The sequence below is a fragment of the Micropterus salmoides genome, unplaced genomic scaffold (assembly GCF_014851395.1).
Source record: "Micropterus salmoides isolate LMB-PRFRI ecotype aquatic unplaced genomic scaffold, ASM1485139v1 Ms_hic_scaffold_21, whole genome shotgun sequence".
Classification (NCBI taxonomy): domain Eukaryota; kingdom Metazoa; phylum Chordata; class Actinopteri; order Centrarchiformes; family Centrarchidae; genus Micropterus; species Micropterus salmoides.
In genome coordinates, this window is record NW_024041262.1 from 26,260,487 (window position 1) to 26,280,489 (window position 20,003).

The 20,003-nt window shown below is 44.4% G+C and overlaps 2 protein-coding genes across 3 annotated transcripts in view; one reads left to right on the top strand and one right to left on the bottom strand.

Moving 5' to 3' along the window:
- Window positions 1-9,087, bottom strand: part of LOC119915808 (serine-rich coiled-coil domain-containing protein 2-like) — a 64,219-nt gene extending 55,132 nt beyond the window's left edge. Inside the window, exon 1 of one of the 2 annotated variants that reach the window (XM_038735555.1) lies at window positions 8,707-9,086. The gene's annotated coding sequence lies outside the window, so the exon portion shown is untranslated. Of the gene's footprint in view, window positions 1-8,706 lie in introns of both variants that reach the window. The other variant, XM_038735556.1, reaches the window with a different exon arrangement.
- A 4,696-nt stretch (window positions 9,088-13,783) lies between these two features.
- Window positions 13,784-15,181, top strand: LOC119916353 (D(5)-like dopamine receptor). Its single transcript, XM_038736339.1, has one exon. The coding sequence runs from the start codon at window positions 13,784-13,786 to the stop codon at window positions 15,179-15,181; it is 1,398 nt and encodes a 465-aa protein (XP_038592267.1).
- Window positions 15,182-20,003: the final 4,822 nt, after the last annotated feature.

A 20,003-nucleotide genomic window follows, 5' to 3' on the forward strand; every position in this document is an offset into this window, starting at 1 on the left:
CACACATCAGTGGCACATTTTAATTAAGGTACATGAGATCCTGAGTGAACAAACTTGTCACCTACACAAAGAGTTAGAAAGAGTTGAGCCCCATGGGAAGAATAATGCAACACAAGATCAAAACCAACCCTTCCTGACTGCCGCGCTGCAGACGTTTAATAGGGCTGAACAAAAGCAAAAAATATAGAAATGACACGACAACACAGAACAGCTTCTTTGGTACGTTTTCTTTTAAGGAGTTGTTTTACTTTGCATAATCTCTTTTACTGGTATTGTGTATTGTTTTGCCCATGATGAGGAATTCTCTTCGTGAGATGATAAAGTTGAATTTAGAATGAAAAATATATGAAAATTGTCACAAATTACTGTAGAAAATAGTTTTAATTAGTCCAGTAGAAAATACTGGGGTTGTTCGTCAGCAGCAGCTCAGAAGATTTGATCTGAGTGAGGAAACACTGCAGACAGTCACCACCCAGAGAGATCGAAAGATTTATCAAACATTTCCTGCCACCAAAACCCATCAGCAGAGAGGGAGAGAGAAAGAAAGAAAAAAAGAGAGAGAGAGCATCAATTATCTATGAGGAAGAAAAGAGGAAACGAACGAGTGGAGAGGAGTGAATGAGAGCAATGAGATGAAGAGAGTGAATGAGAAGACATTAAAGAAGAAGGAAGACAAAACAGAAGAGGGAGTCATTAAGAGACCCACCATAAGCACTGACACAACTAGGGCTGGGAAATATGGACGACAACTTGACAGTTTTCAAACCTCTGCCAAGGACCCATTTCAGTCAGCACCGAGAAAGAACTGAGGTTCAATCATCCAGTTACAGCCAAGCTAGCGGCCAAGCTAGCGGCCTGGCTTTCAATGCTGAAATCCATGAACATTTTGAGCATTACACAGTTAATTGCCTGCATTCTGGTTATCTGCACCAACTGATTGTGGAAATGGTTTTATTTATGTAAAGGAAAACACAAAATTCAGGTAGCAGCAAACGCGGCAGAGTTCCGTAAAGAAACGCGGCAGAGTTCAGTTTCAGAGTTCTGTAAAGAAACGCGCAGAGTTCAGTTTCAGAGTTCTGTAAAGAAACGCGGCAGAGTTCAGTTTCAGAGTTCCGTAAAGAAACGCGGCAGAGTTCAGTTTCAGAGTTCCGTAAAGAAACGCGGCAGAGTTCAGTTTCAGAGTTCTGTAAAGAAACGCGGCAGAGTTCAGTTTCAGAGTTCTGTAAAGAAACGCGGCAGAGTTCAGTTTCAGAGTTCTGTAAAGAAACGCGGCAGAGTTCAGTTTCAGAGTTCTGGAAAGAAACGCGGCAGAGTTCAGTTTCAGAGTTCCGGAAAGAAACGCGGCAGAGTTCAGTTTCAGAGTTCTGTAAAGAAACGCGGCAGAGTTCAGTTTCAGAGTTCCGGAAAGAAACGCGGCAGAGTTCAGTTTCAGAGTTCTGTAAAGAAACGCGGCAGAGTTCAGTTTCAGAGTTCCGGAAAGAAACGCGGCAGAGTTCCGGAAAGAAACGCGGCAGAGTTCCGGAAAGAAACGCGGCAGAGTTCCGGAAAGAAACGCGGCAGAGTTCAGTTTCAGAGTTCCGGAAAGAAACGCGGCAGAGTTCCGGAAAGAAAGGCGGCAGAGTTCCGGAAAGAAACGCGGCAGAGTTCAGTTTCAGAGTTCCGGAAAGAAAGGCGGCAGAGTTCTGTAAAGAAAGGCGGCAGAGTTCAGTTTCAGAGTTCAGGAAAGAAAGGCGGCAGAGTTCTGTAAAGAAAGGCGGCAGAGTTCAGTTTCAGAGTTCAGGAAAGAAAGGCGGCAGAGTTCTGTAAAGAAAGGCGGCAGAGTTCAGTTTCAGAGTTCAGGAAAGAAAGGCGGCAGAGTTCTGTAAAGAAAGGCGGCAGAGTTCAGTTTCAGAGTTCAGGAAAGAAAGGCGGCAGAGTTCTGTAAAGAAAGGCGGCAGAGTTCAGTTTCAGAGTTCAGGAAAGAAAGGCGGCAGAGTTCTGTAAAGAAAGGCGGCAGAGTTCAGTTTCAGAGTTCAGGAAAGAAAGGCGGCAGAGTTCTGTAAAGAAAGGCGGCAGAGTTCAGTTTCAGAGTTCAGGAAAGAAAGGCGGCAGAGTTCTGTAAAGAAAGGCGGCAGAGTTCAGTTTCAGAGTTCAGGAAAGAAAGGCGGCAGAGTTCTGTAAAGAAAGGCGGCAGAGTTCAGTTTCAGAGTTCAGGAAAGAAAGGCGGCAGAGTTCTGTAAAGAAAGGCGGCAGAGTTCAGTTTCAGAGTTCAGGAAAGAAAGGCGGCAGAGTTCTGTAAAGAAAGGCGGCAGAGTTCAGTTTCAGAGTTCAGGAAAGAAAGGCGGCAGAGTTCTGTAAAGAAACGCGGCAGAGTTCCGGAAAGAAACGCGGCAGAGTTCAGTTTCAGAGTTCTGTAAAGAAACGCGGCAGAGTTCAGTTTCAGAGTTCTGTAAAGAAACGCGGCAGAGTTCAGTTTCAGAGTTCTGTAAAGAAACGCGGCAGAGTTCAGTTTCAGAGTTCTGTAAAGAAACGCGGCAGAGTTCAGTTTCAGAGTTCCGGAAAGAAACGCGGCAGAGTTCCGGAAAGAAACGCGGCAGAGTTCCGGAAAGAAACGCGGCAGAGTTCAGTTTCAGAGTTCCGGAAAGAAAGGCGGCAGAGTTCAGTTTCAGAGTTCCGGAAAGAAAGGCGGCAGAGTTCTGTAAAGAAAGGCGGCAGAGTTCAGTTTCAGAGTTCAGGAAAGAAAGGCGGCAGAGTTCTGTAAAGAAAGGCGGCAGAGTTCCGTAAAGAAAGGCGGCAGAGTTCCGGAAAGAAACGCGGCAGAGTTCCGGAAAGAAACGCGGCAGAGTTCCGGAAAGAAACGCGGCAGAGTTCCGGAAAGAAACGCGGCAGAGTTCAGTTTCAGAGTTCCGGAAAGAAACGCGGCAGAGTTCAGTTTCAGAGTTCCGGAAAGAAACGCGGCAGAGTTCAGTTTCAGAGTTCAGGAAAGAAACGCGGCAGAGTTCAGTTTCAGAGTTCAGGAAAGAAACGCGGCAGAGTTCAGTTTCAGAGTTCAGGAAAGAAACGCGGCAGAGTTCAGTTTCAGAGTTCAGGAAAGAAACGCGGCAGAGTTCAGTTTCAGAGTTCCGGAAAGAAACGCGGCAGAGTTCAGTTTCAGAGTTCCGGAAAGAAAGGCGGCAGAGTTCCGGAAAGAAAGGCGGCAGAGTTCCGGAAAGAAACGCGGCAGAGTTCCGGAAAGAAACGCGGCAGAGTTCCGGAAAGAAACGCGGCAGAGTTCCGGAAAGAAACGCGGCAGAGTTCAGTTTCAGAGTTCCGGAAAGAAACGCGGCAGAGTTCCGGAAAGAAACGCGGCAGAGTTCAGTTTCAGAGTTCCGGAAGGAAACGCGGCAGAGTTCTGTAAAGAAACGCGGCAGAGTTCAGTTTCAGAGTTCAGGAAAGAAACGCGGCAGAGTTCAGTTTCAGAGTTCAGGAAAGAAAGGCGGCAGAGTTCTGTAAAGAAAGGCGGCAGAGTTCAGTTTCAGAGTTCAGGAAAGAAAGGCGGCAGAGTTCTGTAAAGAAAGGCGGCAGAGTTCAGTTTCAGAGTTCAGGAAAGAAAGGCGGCAGAGTTCTGTAAAGAAAGGCGGCAGAGTTCAGTTTCAGAGTTCAGGAAAGAAAGGCGGCAGAGTTCTGTAAAGAAAGGCGGCAGAGTTCAGTTTCAGAGTTCAGGAAAGAAAGGCGGCAGAGTTCTGTAAAGAAAGGCGGCAGAGTTCAGTTTCAGAGTTCAGGAAAGAAAGGCGGCAGAGTTCTGTAAAGAAACGCGGCAGAGTTCCGGAAAGAAACGCGGCAGAGTTCAGTTTCAGAGTTCTGTAAAGAAACGCGGCAGAGTTCAGTTTCAGAGTTCTGTAAAGAAACGCGGCAGAGTTCAGTTTCAGAGTTCTGTAAAGAAACGCGGCAGAGTTCAGTTTCAGAGTTCTGTAAAGAAACGCGGCAGAGTTCAGTTTCAGAGTTCTGTAAAGAAACGCGGCAGAGTTCAGTTTCAGAGTTCCGGAAAGAAACGCGGCAGAGTTCCGGAAAGAAACGCGGCAGAGTTCCGGAAAGAAACGCGGCAGAGTTCAGTTTCAGAGTTCCGGAAAGAAAGGCGGCAGAGTTCAGTTTCAGAGTTCCGGAAAGAAAGGCGGCAGAGTTCTGTAAAGAAAGGCGGCAGAGTTCAGTTTCAGAGTTCAGGAAAGAAAGGCGGCAGAGTTCTGTAAAGAAAGGCGGCAGAGTTCCGTAAAGAAAGGCGGCAGAGTTCCGGAAAGAAACGCGGCAGAGTTCCGGAAAGAAACGCGGCAGAGTTCCGGAAAGAAATGCGGCAGAGTTCCGGAAAGAAACGCGGCAGAGTTCAGTTTCAGAGTTCCGGAAAGAAACGCGGCAGAGTTCAGTTTCAGAGTTCCGGAAAGAAACGCGGCAGAGTTCAGTTTCAGAGTTCAGGAAAGAAACGCGGCAGAGTTCAGTTTCAGAGTTCAGGAAAGAAACGCGGCAGAGTTCAGTTTCAGAGTTCCGGAAAGAAACGCGGCAGAGTTCAGTTTCAGAGTTCCGGAAAGAAAGGCGGCAGAGTTCCGGAAAGAAACGCGGCAGAGTTCCGGAAAGAAACGCGGCAGAGTTCCGGAAAGAAACGCGGCAGAGTTCCGGAAAGAAACGCGGCAGAGTTCCGGAAAGAAACGCGGCAGAGTTCAGTTTCAGAGTTCCGGAAAGAAACGCGGCAGAGTTCAGTTTCAGAGTTCTGTAAAGAAACGCGGCAGAGTTCAGTTTCAGAGTTCCGGAAAGAAACGCGGCAGAGTTCCGGAAAGAAACGCGGCAGAGTTCAGTTTCAGAGTTCCGGAAGGAAACGCGGCAGAGTTCTGTAAAGAAACGCGGCAGAGTTCAGTTTCAGAGTTCAGGAAAGAAACGCGGCAGAGTTCAGTTTCAGAGTTCAGGAAAGAAACGCGGCAGAGTTCAGTTTCAGAGTTCAGGAAAGAAACGCGGCAGAGTTCAGTTTCAGAGTTCAGGAAAGAAACGCGGCAGAGTATATAAATATAAAAACCTCACTGATATTTGCTTCCATAACTGATGGCATCCCTTTTGGATTTTGAACAACAATAAATAAATGACATTCACATTTACAGCCAAACGAAGCCAACTGGTGGCTCTCTGTTACACGTCGGTGTAACAGAGAGCAAAGAACGAGTCGTAAGAGAGAAAGGTCGAGAGAGAGAGCATCAGTAAACCGAAAGAGGGGGAGTTGGAGAAAAAGAGTGAATCAGCAACACAGAGAGCGATTTAGGGACGGAGAAAAGGAAAAGTCAGTAAGTTCACATCATTAAAGCAAAGAGTTGGCAGCAGAGAGAGAGAGCGAGCCTCCAATCATGCAGGAAGCTGAATGATGATTCTGCTTTAAACTGGTCGTTAAAAGCTTCTCAGAGACTAATGAAGCCTGAGCACAGTCTGGCCTCAGCAGCACTGCATCACTTAAAATCTAATGTCACGTCTATGTTTATCAGGGAATCAGTGCTGTTGGAGATTTAAAAATAAACAGGTCATCTTGGTTTAAACTTCTGGAGTTTCTGTTTTCTAGATACTGTTTATTGACAACGGATGATGAATATAATTAATAGTTTCTGCTAGGGCTGCACAATATATCGTTTCGCCATCGCAATAGTCACATCGCAGGATGTGCGACGTCAAGCAGGTCAAATAAACTCAAACACCTCAACTTTTTTGCTGGTTGAGACAAAAAGGAAAACTCGCATGGCTCTCATTTTCCATGACTAACCTAGAAGTCTGTCTGATGGAAGTAATTTACTCCAATGTAAGTGTTCCTGGATACACGGGGTCAGTAATAATTTGGGAAGGTTATCGAGTAGCGATACTTTTTGTAACTGGATCGCGGCAAAAATCAGTTTGGCTCTTTCCGTTAGTACCGAACATCAGGTCAAAACTTCTCCACAACAGAAGGTAAAGTTAGCAGGAGATCAGCTGTGCTCCTTCTCATCCCCGCTGGGAGTAAACAGGTTTGTTGTTGTTTGGTGGAAAAGAGCTGGGAGCAACAGAAGACTGCAGAGTTGGTATAAATTATTCACCAAATGGGGCGTTTTTGCTCTTTGAGAACAGTCAGGAAAAATACATTTATCATCAGCTGGACCCAAACTCATCGACTGTCACCATCACAGTCTGGATCCACTTCCTTTCAGTGTGGTAATGAAGAAGATGCAGAGAAGACCAGAAGAGAAAAGATTAATAAAACAAATATCTGTGATGTTTAAGTGTTTCCTAAATTCTCTGTTCTGTTGAACAGATTCTTCATCTCAGCGGGGATTCGATTGTAAATCATCAGTCAGAGGAGAAAGAAAGTAATAAAGTCCAGCAGAGTGGAAACACCAGAGAGGGACAGATGGAGAGGCCGACTGGACCCGGGCCAGACTGTAACGGACACCAGTGCAGATCAGTCAGTATCAGCAGCGGCGTCTGAAGTTTACAGCGCTCACTGCCTGCCAGTCAGAAATTATCTTCCACTTCTGAAATTTAGGCATCATTCAATGTTCAAGATCAAAAACATTTTGTGCATGTACGCATGCACAAGACCATCACAGTCAAGCTCAATACAAACCTACAGTTCATCCACCAATGAATGAGTCCTCAGTTCAGATCTCCACAAAACCTCCTCTTCCTCAAACAAACCCTCAGTTTGAGTTTAAATACAAAAGGTGGCCAACGAAAATAAACCTCAAGTGTCGCCTCGTTGATCTAACAGACAATCTTAGTACCGTTGGCCCGCTGACCAGCTGTCACTCAGGACGGACTGGGCCTCTTTCTATTGTGCCTTTTCCCTGGATGGCCCAACGGTTTTACCCGCCGCTGCCAACTCCAGACCCTGGTCAGCAGGTTCCCTCCGGACTGACGCCAGATCAGCTGCAGCTTCTGTTCTACTGCTGTCAGTGAAGACGCTGCAGGTGGAAGCAGGAACGTCCGGGAGTAAAAGTCTGTTGAATCTATTGAATGTTATTTAAAGAGGGAAATAGCTGTTGTACTACTGTTGTTTCTAAAGCGTGCTCATTAAACCAATATGATTTCTTTGTCCTTGAACGCACCGCAAATCCAGCTGCTGCCCTTGCAGCCAATGGGAAGGCAGCGTTTCTGTGTCAGGTAGGCGACACATTTCAATCCAAAATATCGCAGCGGGGCTGAACGATTCATCGTTTTCACATCGAAATTGTGATTTGAAAGAACGCGATTAGCCTGTAGGTTAATAAAACATCTGACCCGTTTTAACCAGTCCTGCAGTAACAGGTTCATTCCGCTGTCGTCCTTGTGTGACAGACCTGCTAACCAATCAAAAGCTCCAAGCGCCTCCTGTTACGGTCCTACTCACCAATCAGAGCGGGCACAGGGCGTGTACGTTTTACAACAACAAACGAAACTGGAGGAAAACTTGGGGCGCCAGCCGAACAAACCAGTTTTGTAGATTTTTTCCCCAAATCATTGAGCCATAGGTCGCAGTAAACTTGTAATTTTAAGGTGTCTGTGCAGGTTCTCAGTCATCCAGGTCATAGTTATCCAACACAGGTTGAGGTGAAGGGCAGCGGGACTTGGTCCAGAACTGAAGAAGTTCTTGGATGAGGGACGAAACATCTTCTAGTATCTTCAACCAAGTCCAGTTGCCCTTGACTTCAGCCTGCGTTGGATTCTAATTCTAAGTAACTTTAGTGAGATTTTATCATCTGGCCGTCATGACAGCGAGTCAATTTAAAATCCCAGTGGACAAAGTTTCAGGCTCCAATGGAAGTAAACAATGGAAGTAATGCGGGTTAAAGGTGTGAGAAATGTGGCGTGTCGACACACTGAGACAGTCATCAGCATTGGGAACATTCCTCTCAGGCCGGAGACACTTTAACACACCACAGCTGCTTCAGCAGAAACCCCGGAAAACTCTCAGTCCTGCCGTCGCTCAGCACAACATTTACCAGGATGAACAACGAGAGGCCTTAAATTCAACCACCGGTGATCAACCGGAGGGAGGAGCGCAGAGGTTTGATCTGACAGCAGAGGACGAAACGAGTCAAACTGAGGATGCTGCAGATGGACAGCACAAGTCTCTGACCTCAACAGACAGCTAGATAAAACGTTAAACTGATCGACCCGATTTTCAACTGTTGAATTCAGCTTCTCAAAACTGACGATTCGTTGCTTTTCTCTGTTGAACATTTAAAATCTGAGGGTTTTGGATTTTTGTCCGGACCAAACGAGACATTTGAAGACGTCCGCTTTGGGTCGTGATTAAACTACAACTAACTCATTTTTTTTGTATTAAATCAACTGTTTATTAATCTACTGTCCACAGACCTGCTGTTTTTTTCAGCTCTAATATTATTTGTGAACATTTCTTCTCACTTAAAGCACAACCCTTAATTATTGTCTTTCATATAATACTTGCTCTTTTGTTTTGAATATTTGATAGCAGTGCGTTTGTACCTGCTTCATACTGTACTGGCACAGCGTCCCTGCTGATATTCTGCTGTATAAAACAGGATTACCTCTTATATCTAGATGGCAGGTGATGTTACATTATAGATTTAGAAGGTACCACAGAATAAAATAAAGCTGATCCATCTCTTTAAATCAACCCTCGGTGTTCATGCACATGCAGCCAGCTGCTGGATCCGTCACGGTCTGTGAGTGCAGGATGAAATGTGTGCATGCGTCAGTGTAACCTCACGCGGGGAGGCTGAAACTCACCTGCCGGAGAGACGCAGCATCAGGCGTGGAAATGCGGAAATGTCGGAGCAGAAATGTCTGAATGGAAGCGGCTCAGGAGGAGTTGGAGTTAAATCCAGCCGCAGAGGGTCAAGGAGAAGACAAACGCTGCTCAGCTCCACCGGGAGCCGAGACGAGGACAAAGCGGCGGTCCTGCTGCGGCGTTTCCGGCCTGCACAACCTGCACAACACGACGGGGTCTCCTGTGGATATGTCTCACCTGCACGGGCTCACTGACTCTTACGATAAATATCAAAATAAAAGCGTTTTGTTTTTCAGCCTGAGATCCGTTTCTGTCGCGCGCAGAGAGCTCGAGCTGCTGCTGCTGCCGCACGAGCTGCTGAATCATCCACACACACACACACACGTGCGCGCACGCGGACAGCGCTTGCGTGAGGCACAGCTGACACCGACGTCATCGCGACGCTGTAAACAGAGGTTAACTCTTTCCTCACCGGAAGCGTATATTTTCTATAAAAACACACGTTTCCTCCACATGAATACTTCACGTGGAATAAACAAGATTTCAGAACAGATAGAAAATAAAATTCAGCTTTATTGGCATGACTGTAAAACAACAATATTGATTGATATCTTTATTTTGAACATGTAAATAAAATAAAATTAAAAAAAATCAACGAAACAAAAAACAGTGGTAAAAAACAGATGAACAACAAAGTAAAACTCCACACTTTCCAGTACTTAAAAACCTCTATTTACATGTGCAAAAAAGGTAGGAAGAAGTAAAACTTATGTACTCCTACCCCTTTATACCCCAATATTACCAAAGCTACAAATAAATGTAGGTAATTAAATAAAGTAAATAAATAGTAGAAGTGTGTGTTTGTGTGTGTAAAAAATAAAAATAAATAAATATAAAGAAAAACCCAGTAAGCATGTGTCTTAAAAAGTAAAAATAAAATATTGATAATTAAAATAAATAAATAAATAAAATAGTAGAAGTGTGTGTTTGTGTGTGTAAAATAATAGAGAAAAAAAAAATCTAATCTACATCTAAAAAAAATGCAAGTACAAGTGCTGCACTGAAGCATAATCAGGAAAATGTATTTAAAGTAATAAAAGTACTCTAAAATGTCACCTGTTCCATCATCAGATTATTATTCCTCCTCATGCGTTGCTGTGAAAGTTTCCTTCAGCTGATGATTCTTTTCATTCTGGATCAATCTGCTGATTATTTCCTCCATTAAATCGATCGAATGTTTGGTTTGTAAAGATTCTGCCGTCACAGTTAGCCTGAACCCAAAGTTACCAACAAACATCACATTATTACAGTCGTTCAGAGGAAAAGCAGCAAATCTTCATGTTAAATTATTTTATAAACTAATCTGTAAAGTAACTGAAGCTGTCAGATACATGTAGTGAAGTAAAAAGGACATTTTCCCCCTCTGAGATGTGGCAGAGTAGAAGTAGAAAGTAGCATGAAAAAAAACACTCAAGTAAAGTACATGTACATCAGGGTTGTACTTACAAGTACAGAACTTTTCCTGACAATACCAATATATGATAATACCAAAGAGCTAATCCTGGATTTCTGCAGCCTCTCTGGCAGCTTCAGGGTTCTGGGTCTGCACATCACCGGTGCTGGAAGTACTTTATTTTTCTAGAGAATATACATTTAATGCTACTTTATACTCCACTACATTTATCTGACATGTATAGTTACTTTCCCCACAACAGGATATGTGTAAATGCGTACTGCACTACTAACATACCAGCGGTACACAAAGTATCTGAAACTGGCTCCATGTTTTTAATGTACACATTAAAGGTGCCATTCTGCATACTCAGTACTTTTTACCCTGATAGTGCTTCTGTACTTGTACCATTTTGAAATCAGAAATTGTAAACGAAGAATTTTCTATTTTTACAGAAGTAAAGGATTTGAACACTTCTTCCACTGCTGCACATCACCAACACAGAAAGCAGAAAACAAGTCATCCACTGAGTCATATTTTATTTATTATTTAGGCTATTTATGATCCCGCAGCCTTTCCGTGGGCGAGCTGGAGGCCGTGTTTTGATTCTGAAAAAGGTCACCAAGGTTGCGGCATTTCAAATGCCACTAACCTTCCCTCTCTACTGTAGGACTAACCTGTTAAATTATGTCTCCATTCATTTCCACTCGCCATAGTTGAGTAGCCACTGACCCCCTGGAGTGCCAAACCAAAGTATGTCAAGGATCCTGCAGCCCGTCCACACCGCAGTGTCTTTAAGACACTTAGTTCCTCCAGAGGCCGACGGCTCAGACGGTCTTTTATCCCAACAGCAATCAGATTTTTTATTGAATATTTCCCGTCAGCTCTGATCAGGCTTCAGAAAGCTTTTAAAGGGTGTATTGTTTTTGCTTCCTGTCCTGTGTGCACGCACTGGGTGACTTTTCTGTTTCTGTTGTTGTTGTTGTATGTGATCTGGTGGCAGATGATTAAAGTTTTCTAATCTAATCATAACCAAAATACTAATTATATCTGCCCACTGAAAGTAGAAAACAAAGCCCAAGGTTATTAATAATGGGACCCACTCAATATGAATCAATAAAATAACACAGCAGAATCTTTTACATTTGGTTCAATAATCTTCTGTGATCTGGCAGGTAGCCGGCGGCTGAATTTCCGAGCCACCACTGAACTGTTCATGAGCTTCTGGTGATTTACAGTTTCAAAACTTTGTAAACACTTGATCATTTACAGTGTGGAGGTCGTGCGTCTGGTTCTGTAATCCTGTCTGGGGCTGCGAGTCGCTCGGCTCTACATTGTTCATGGTTATTAGTTTCTCCAGGCAGGATCCCTTCTGTTTGTCTTTCCAACAGAGACTCTCTGCCATCAGCCAGCACTTTGCGTCGCCCCGTCACCTGCCCGTACTGTAGAGCTCACTCTATACTTGTCCGTATAGTATTGTAGTATTATTGTAATTTTTGTATACTGGTACATTTTTTGATCTCCTTACTTTTTATATATTTATATCTCTATTTAGGTTAAACCTGATTCAGATACAGACTGTGAAGACAAATGTCCTGTATGGACAATAAAGACTATCTCTCTATCTACCTTCTCCCTTCAGGTTTTACAAACCAACCCCACCTTAAAACAAGGTGCCCAATGCCAACATACAACACTGTGAGTATCTATAGAGGTCTTGTGTGGAGCGTCCTCTGCAAAGGTGTCACTACAAAGGGAGAAGAAGGCCCTCCAGAGGTCTGGCACGGGAACACAGCTCCCCCCCATGGACAGAAACAAACTGTGGGCCGCTCTCTGAGAATCTCTTTGTTTAGGGGCAGAGGCTCCAGACACCAGCTGAGACAACAGGAAGCACTTTAACAGCAGTTTCCTTCCAGCTGCTACATCTCTGTACAGCTAAAATGTTATTTGTCCCATCAGCTGCTGCTCGAGTCCAACAACGTGGATCACATCAGTCCAGTTCTGAGGTCTTTACACTGGTTTTAAAATCCTGAAAAAAGCACTGAATGCTTTAAAATACATTTCTGATCTTCTGCTTCCTGATGAACCATCCGGACCTCTCAGCTGGTCTGAGATCAGGTCTGCTTTCTGTCCCCAGAGTCAAAACTAAACCTGGAGAAGCAGCGTTCAGTTATTACGCTCCATATATCTGGAACAAACTCCCAGAAAACTCCCAAAGTCTGCTGAAACTCTCAGTTCTTTTAAATCAAGACTGAAGACTTTTCTTTTTACCGCTGCCTTTAATTAAATCACATGTAAGGTTGTAGATCAATGTCGTACACTGCACTGTAACGTTTGCTGTCCTGTCTTACTCTGTTTTTATTTCCTATTTCACTCTCTTAAAAAATGCATGTTTTCAATTTCCATGTAATGCTTTTATGTTTTAAAGCACTTTGAACTGCCTTGTTGTTGAAATGTGCTATACAAATAAACTGCTGTCCCATGTGGGAACACGGTGCAGAAAAAAGATTTGGTCATATTTGCAATGATCATATTGCCTTTTTTTCTTCTTTTGCACATGAAATATTTAAAATTTGTATCATTTAGATCTGGGCAAACTCTCAGAATTCAAAAAATAAAAATTGTCCCAATAATAATAAGACTTTGTGATTTGCTGTTGGTGTGATGAGAGTATTTGTCCGCCAGAGGGCAGAATTCAGTTTCCTCTCCAGCTGCTGTTTATGTGCTGACAGCCACTAAGACATCCACGCATCAGAAACATTAACATTTCTCTGCAAAAGTATGTCGACATGTTGGCAGTAAAATGTTTGATTAAAACAAATGATTACTGATGCATGATAACTGCGTCATTATGACCTGATGGAAAACTCAGAGAGCCAAAACAAAACTTTTAAGAAGTTTGACCCAGATCTTCATGTTGTGAAGAATGCATCTCCAGTATCTATTTTTTTTGTTTTTGGACGTTCAAGCTTTCTAAGGACAATGAAGAGTATTAATTAATTAAATGTCTTAAAATCCTGAGTTCTAAGATGCCAAAAGTTGATTTTCGATCTTGTTTTCCCCCTGACAACCGAAATGTCCCCACCTCAGGTCGCTGTGCTCCGTTTTGAACTGCAACATTTAGAAGTCAGTATATTTAGCCTTTTCCTCGCTGTTTATTTCCTTTGGGTGTTTTCATTTCATCAGTATTTCTGTATTGTTAATGCAGACAGACTGATTCATTATTAAAAGAAAAAGGTTTTCCTCTGTTTTATTTCTCTGTAGCAGCCCTTTGCTCTGACTCTTTACTCTTCTCTGAGGATCCTGGTGTTAATTAATGAAAAAAGAGATCGGACTGCTCAACATGTTATTAAGTGAAGGTGAATATTACAGACTGCAGAGAGTAAATATACTTTAGTCGCCACCCGCAGCCTCAGTCACTCTGAGCAGACAGCAGCAGAGAAACCGTCTTCTTCACAGCTGGGTTTGTTTCTGGAGCTGCAGGAGAATTTCTTTCTTTTTGTTTGCGCGTTGGAAACACAAGCAGAGAGTTCGGAGACGCGCTGCAGGTGATGGTGGAGAGAAGATGGACGCGACAGTGTGATGGAGACATGTTGAGACGGAGGGCGTGAGTCTGGATACCCATGGAGAGATTTTATAATGAGAGCCAAAACCAGGAGCACCGGGGGCACCTGGACCAGCACCAGGTGGTCACGGCGGGAGCGGACAGCCCCGGGCCCGGTGGAGGTCTAAGTCTCCGCGCGCTGACCGGCTGCGTCCTGTGCGTCCTGATCGTCTCCACCCTGCTGGGCAACACTCTGGTGTGCGCCGCGGTCATCAAATTCCGCCACCTGCGCTCCAAAGTCACCAACTCCTTCGTCATCTCTCTGGCGGTGTCCGACCTGTTCGTGGCCGTGCTGGTGATGCCCTGGAGGGCGGTGTCCGAGGTAGCCGGTATCTGGCTCTTCGGGCGCTTCTGCGACACCTGGGTCGCCTTCGACATCATGTGCTCCACCGCGTCCATCCTCAACCTGTGCATCATCAGCATGGACCGCTACTGGGCCATCTCCAGCCCCTTCAAGTACGAGCGCAAAATGACGCGCAGGTTCGCCTTCCTGATGATCGGTGTCGCGTGGACTCTCTCCATCCTCATATCCTTCATCCCCGTGCAGCTCAACTGGCACCGCGCGGACGCGGACAACTTGACAGCAGACAACCCGGACGACTGCAACGCCAGCCTGAACCGGACTTACGCCATCTCCTCGTCCCTCATCAGCTTCTACATCCCCGTGGTGATCATGGTGGGGACATACACGCGCATTTTCCGCATCGCGCAAACCCAAATCAGACGGATCTCGTCTTTGGAGAGAGCGGCAGGGCACCGCGCGCAAAACCAGCGCCACCGCGCGTCAACGCACGACGAAAGCTCGCTGAAAACGTCTTTTAAGAGAGAAACGAAAGTTTTAAAGACTCTGTCCATCATCATGGGAGTGTTTGTGTTCTGCTGGCTGCCGTTTTTCGTCCTGAACTGCGTGGTGCCTTTCTGCGACCTGGACAAACTTGGAGAGCCGCCGTGCGTCAGCGACACCACCTTCAGCATCTTCGTGTGGTTCGGCTGGGCCAACTCGTCCCTGAACCCGGTCATTTACGCCTTCAACGCGGACTTCAGGAAGGCCTTCTCCACCATCCTGGGCTGCAACAAATACTGCTCCACCTCCGCAGTGGAGGCGGTGGACTTCAGCAACGAGCTGGTGTCTTATCACCACGACACCACCATGCAGAAGGAGCCCTGCGCCATGACGGGCCCCGGCGCGCAGAGACTCATCCCGCCGCCACCGCCGCCGCACACAGGGGGAGATCTGGACCAGAACTTTGACAAAGTTTCTATGATTTCAGTTGATTCCCGCAACCACAGTAACTTACTGCTGCCCGCCATCCTGCAGTATGAGTGCGAGGCAGAGATTTCTTTAGACATGATTCCCTTTAACTCATCCGGACCCACCGACTGTTACGTTATTCCGGGTCAAATCCAGGACCTGTGAGCAGCTCTGAAACAGCAAATAATGTCATGATGCAGGGTCCCTGTTCAGCTCTGTGCCTCCTGATTCATCGTGGGCCTCCCTGCTCATCATGCACCAGAGTCAGTGGGTGACCTCTGACCTCCTGCTGAAGCTGCCAAAATGATCTAAAATCAGATGTTCTCAACCTTTTTGACTTCCTGAGAGCCCTGAAAACAAAATAGTTTAATTTATTGCGGATGTAAGCAGTTCAGCCAGAGAGTGATGTTTGTCCTCATCAGACTGTTTCCAAAGGATTTTCAGAGGCCCAATGAGTTTAAAATGTTTTTAAAGCTTTAAGTCTTCAGTGAGAACCTTGGAGCTGAGAGCCACAGACAGGAATGCTGTTGGACAAATATATAACAACACCAGGAGGTTTGGTGACACATTAATGTTATAAATCATCAACTTTCAGTGGAATTATTTACTGACAATGAGAGCATATTAACAAAAAGAGTTATGACGTTTTTGATTTATACATGTGAAGAGTTTTGTCTGATGTATCGTTACTATTTTAATTTGCATACACTGTAAACCATTACAGCCCTATTTATTTATGTCCATTCCTTCTTCTTCTTTTTATCTCAAAGAGCTCAGACAAGTTTTGGATTTTGAACTCAACTGAATGAGTTTTTAGAAAGTTAAACTTGCATTATACAATTTGACTAAGACCTTTGTCAGAAATGGATGTTTTGATTGAACTTGTGCACGGATGGGAACAAGAGAAAAAGATAGTTGCTGGGTCTTTTGAGTTCGAGAGAAACTGTCTTCTTTAAACCCTGGCAACTAATTCTACACTGCAGATAAGTCCGACAACAGCCTTATACATGTAAATTAAACTATTAACTTGAAATGTAAAGTAGTATAAATGTGGTTAACTTGTTTAACTGGGATTCAGAATAATGCAGAAATGGATGTCGGTTAGACAAGTTTTCTCGCATTGATTAAGTAAAAGAATTATTTATTTGAACTCAAAGCATGAACTTGAAACAAGTTTTAAAAAGTTCAACCAACTAAAAACTTTGAAACTTAATTTAAACTTAAAGACAATCTTCAAGTTGAGTATATTTGACATATATAAATGAAGAAAAATACTCTTACTTATATCTTAATACTACTTTAAACCATTTTAGCTGTGTTTAACTTAATTCACAAATGATACGTCGAATTCTGCCCGACTTGTACTTAATGCTCACAGATTAATTGTACAGTGTTTAATACACAGCTAATAGTCAGCAGCAGTGAAATTCAGTTGTTTGAGTAATTTATTCAGAAATCGAGTGACATTTTGAACCAGAGTCGTTTGATATGAGCTTTCAGGTTCACTCAGTCACAGCGCCTGCCTTTGATATGTTAAAGACAGCAGAGATGGACGGGCAAGGATAATTAATAACAATTACATCATTAGTTTCAGTGTTTAATTGGCCCTTCAGGTAATTGCAGGCTGTTTCTGTTGGAAGGCTCGTCCATCTGCCGTCGAGACTCAAATAAAACATTAAGCTGAACAAGAGATGAGACTTTCAAGTGTTTGTGTCTGCTCAGACTGAATTGTGTTGTGAAGGTCCAACAGTGAGCGTGGGAAATGCTTCTGTCCCTGTCTGCTCCGGGCCACGTCGAAGGTTCTTCTTCTTCAGAGAGGTTTTATCAACGAGCAAAACTCAACAAATGCCAACCTGGAGTGCTGCTGTAGCTCCAGCTTTTATTAGCTGAAGACAGATCGGCCATGTTGGACGTCCAAAACCTGTGAGAGAGCTAATAAAAACATTTTCAGATGGAGTTGGTTTTTTTCCACGTTTGACTGGATACTGGTGCATTTCATAACTCATCCAGTGTGTTAGTTTGCTAAAAATCATCAGCTTACTAACAAGATGTCATTGTTTGCCACGCTGACACTGTGGCAACGTCTTTGGTCCAGACTGATAACCTGTTGGGTGGATTTTTCTCAAGGTTTGTGCAGACATACCTGCATCCTGACTTTAGCCCCTTTTCCACTGCACGCTACCAGATCGACACGCCATGAATCTACTCGCCTATTTTTGTTTTCCATTGTAGAAAAGTTGCACCTGTATCTGCTACCAGGTACTTTTTTATGTATCACCTCCGTCGAGGTTCCAAGCGAGCTGAGCGATACTAAAATGTGACGTTAAACACAGCAGGCTGCTGATTGGTCAGAGAGAATATTTACTATTCACTGCATCATCATTGCTGCACCAGACAGCAACAGAAAGGTTTACAGTTTTCATACGTTTTTTCATCATTAAATCCACTTCTGAGAAGTTTTGAGGTGAGAAATCAGCTGTGTAGATCTCGAATATTGACAGTTTTACGAGAAGTGATGGCGGAACAAAAATGTGCTTGAATATTGTCGGAGTTGAGGAGCTCCGCAAGTGGCTGCGGGGGAAGCCTGCTGTGACCTGGGAGGAGCGTGAGGCCGGCCAGCCGCCCGCTCACAGAGCCCTCTGCTCCCGCCGTCACACAGACCGCTGCAGCAACAACGGCAGAGGAAAACACAACTGGAAGGTTTTCATACTGAATGTTGAAACGTTTAAACTTAAATCCGATGGCCGTGCCGTTCACACTACACAACTTGCCGTCTTGAAGCCGTTGTGGCGTTCACACTACCTGACTGATTGGTGACAGGGGGTCACACACTACACAGCTGACAGCGGCTCTGTCACCCGACGCTGGTCTCCAAACCACGTGTGGTCATGAAAACACATGAGAAATGCGAAACGGGAAATGAGGCGACACTACACACGAAACAGCTGTTTGTTATTATAAAGATAGAAATTATAAAGACAGAATCTGGGTGAAAGACTGGATTAGCACCCAGTAGCAGGGATGGTCTGAACTACCGAGAGAGCTGGAGGGGAGTAAAAAGTGTTTTGTGGTGAAAAAGTAGCTGCCTGCTCTCATTGGCTGGATGTGGATGTCGAGTCGGCCGACTCCTCCAGATATTTGGCGTGCTGGATATCTGGAAGATGTCGGTGATGTGTCAGGGAGCCATTTTGATGCGTCGCTGAGTAGTTCACACAAGATGACTGCTGATTTTAAAAGTGACATGTTGGCAATGTAAACATCTGTTTCCATGCCAATAAGGTCAAACTAACTTGAACGGAATTATATACATGGGCTGACTCTGGTGTGGCTTTTACAATGAGTCCAGCAACCAGAAATTGCTACCTGGTGCGCTCAAATATCAGTCAAAACTGTATTTGAAAATTGAAGATATTGAGTAAAAAGATTAGAGGAAGGTTCTGAGGAGTCACCATGGCGGTCAACACCACCTGTTGCCTAAAATGACAACAGAGTCCATCAAGACCAGAATGATTAAAGAGTTACTGCTGACATTTTTAGACACACTTGCATTTGCAATGTTGGTTGGTCAGTCCAACAAATTTTGGATGAATTGTGATGAAGTTTGGTTCAGATGTTCATCTTCCTCTCAGGACGACCTGTAACAACTTAAAGAGGTGTATTCTGCTTTTTGGCTTTTCACTCTCTTTTTTGTGCTGTAACAGGTTTGAAAAGTGAAAAAGCCCAAAGGGAGTTCCCATCTCCCACAGAAAACTCTGAACTGCCTGAAAACAGCTCGTTTGTAGTCCAGCCGCTTCCCTTTCATCCCTGTGACGTCACTACGCCCTCATAAACAGAGAGCTCAGCAGCGAGCTGCAGCACAGCTCTCCTCTCCCTTCCAAACACTAGCTACCCTCCAGGCAGTCAGTGGACAGAAAGTTGTTCCTGTGATGTAGAGACAGAGCTCAGTTAAAACTTTATGGATACAGATTAATAACTCACCGCTCTGAAACTCTCGCTCCAGTCGTGTTGCCAGCGGTCGGCAACACGTACGCTGAACCCGAGCTGTTTACCGGCTTCTCGCAGACCCGCCCTTCTCTGCTTCTGATTGGCTAGTAGTCTTAACTAGGAACTGAGCATGTGCAACTCCCAACAAAGATCATTTAGAGACAAGATGTATCACTCCATAGCTAAAACGAAGCCTTCAACACAGGTGAAAAGAGGAGCTGCAGCAATGTGCAGTATGACAAAAATATAACCATGTAAACCTGCTCTGGTACAAACTCTAATAAGATGAGGAACCTGAACATGAGCAGAATACCACCTCTTTAAATCCTCTGACTTTTATTCTAGCGCCATCATCAGATCAAAAATGTTATTTGTTTAATTGTGTTGTTAGAAAATTTTCCCATCAACCTCTGCAAACATGCTCAGCTATGATGGCGAACATGATATCTGCATAACATCAACGTGTTAGCATTTTCACTGCGAACATGTTCTGAATGCTGATATTAGCATTTAGCTCAGATCGCTGTTTTCTAGAATATAATTTTCATGTGAAGTGGTGTGAGTGGTAGAGTTTGTAGAGTGAGAAGAGGTTTCAATGTCAGTTTGAAGGGACACACACAGTGTTGAAGTGACGACTGAGCTTCAGGCCAAGGACACACACACACACACACACAGCGTTTCCCAGCATGCTTTGTGAATATGGGCCTGGGCGGAACAGGTGGAGTGCTGTGACTCGTTGCAGATGGAGAGGTCAGAGCTGATTAGCATTCAGTTTCTTGCCAGGCAGAAAGGATGAAATAGGGAGGAAAGTCACAGCCAGAGAAATGATGTCTTTGCATGGGAAATTAAGTTTTCACATTCAGCACTGCAGCGTGATCCCACAGGGAGTTCTGCCATCTGACAGCACATTGGTAACTTCAACAGACTGACAGTTTGATGGACTGTCTGTCTGTAATCTTCCAGTTTCTACGCTGGAAGCAAAATGTTTTAATTCAAAGCTCTG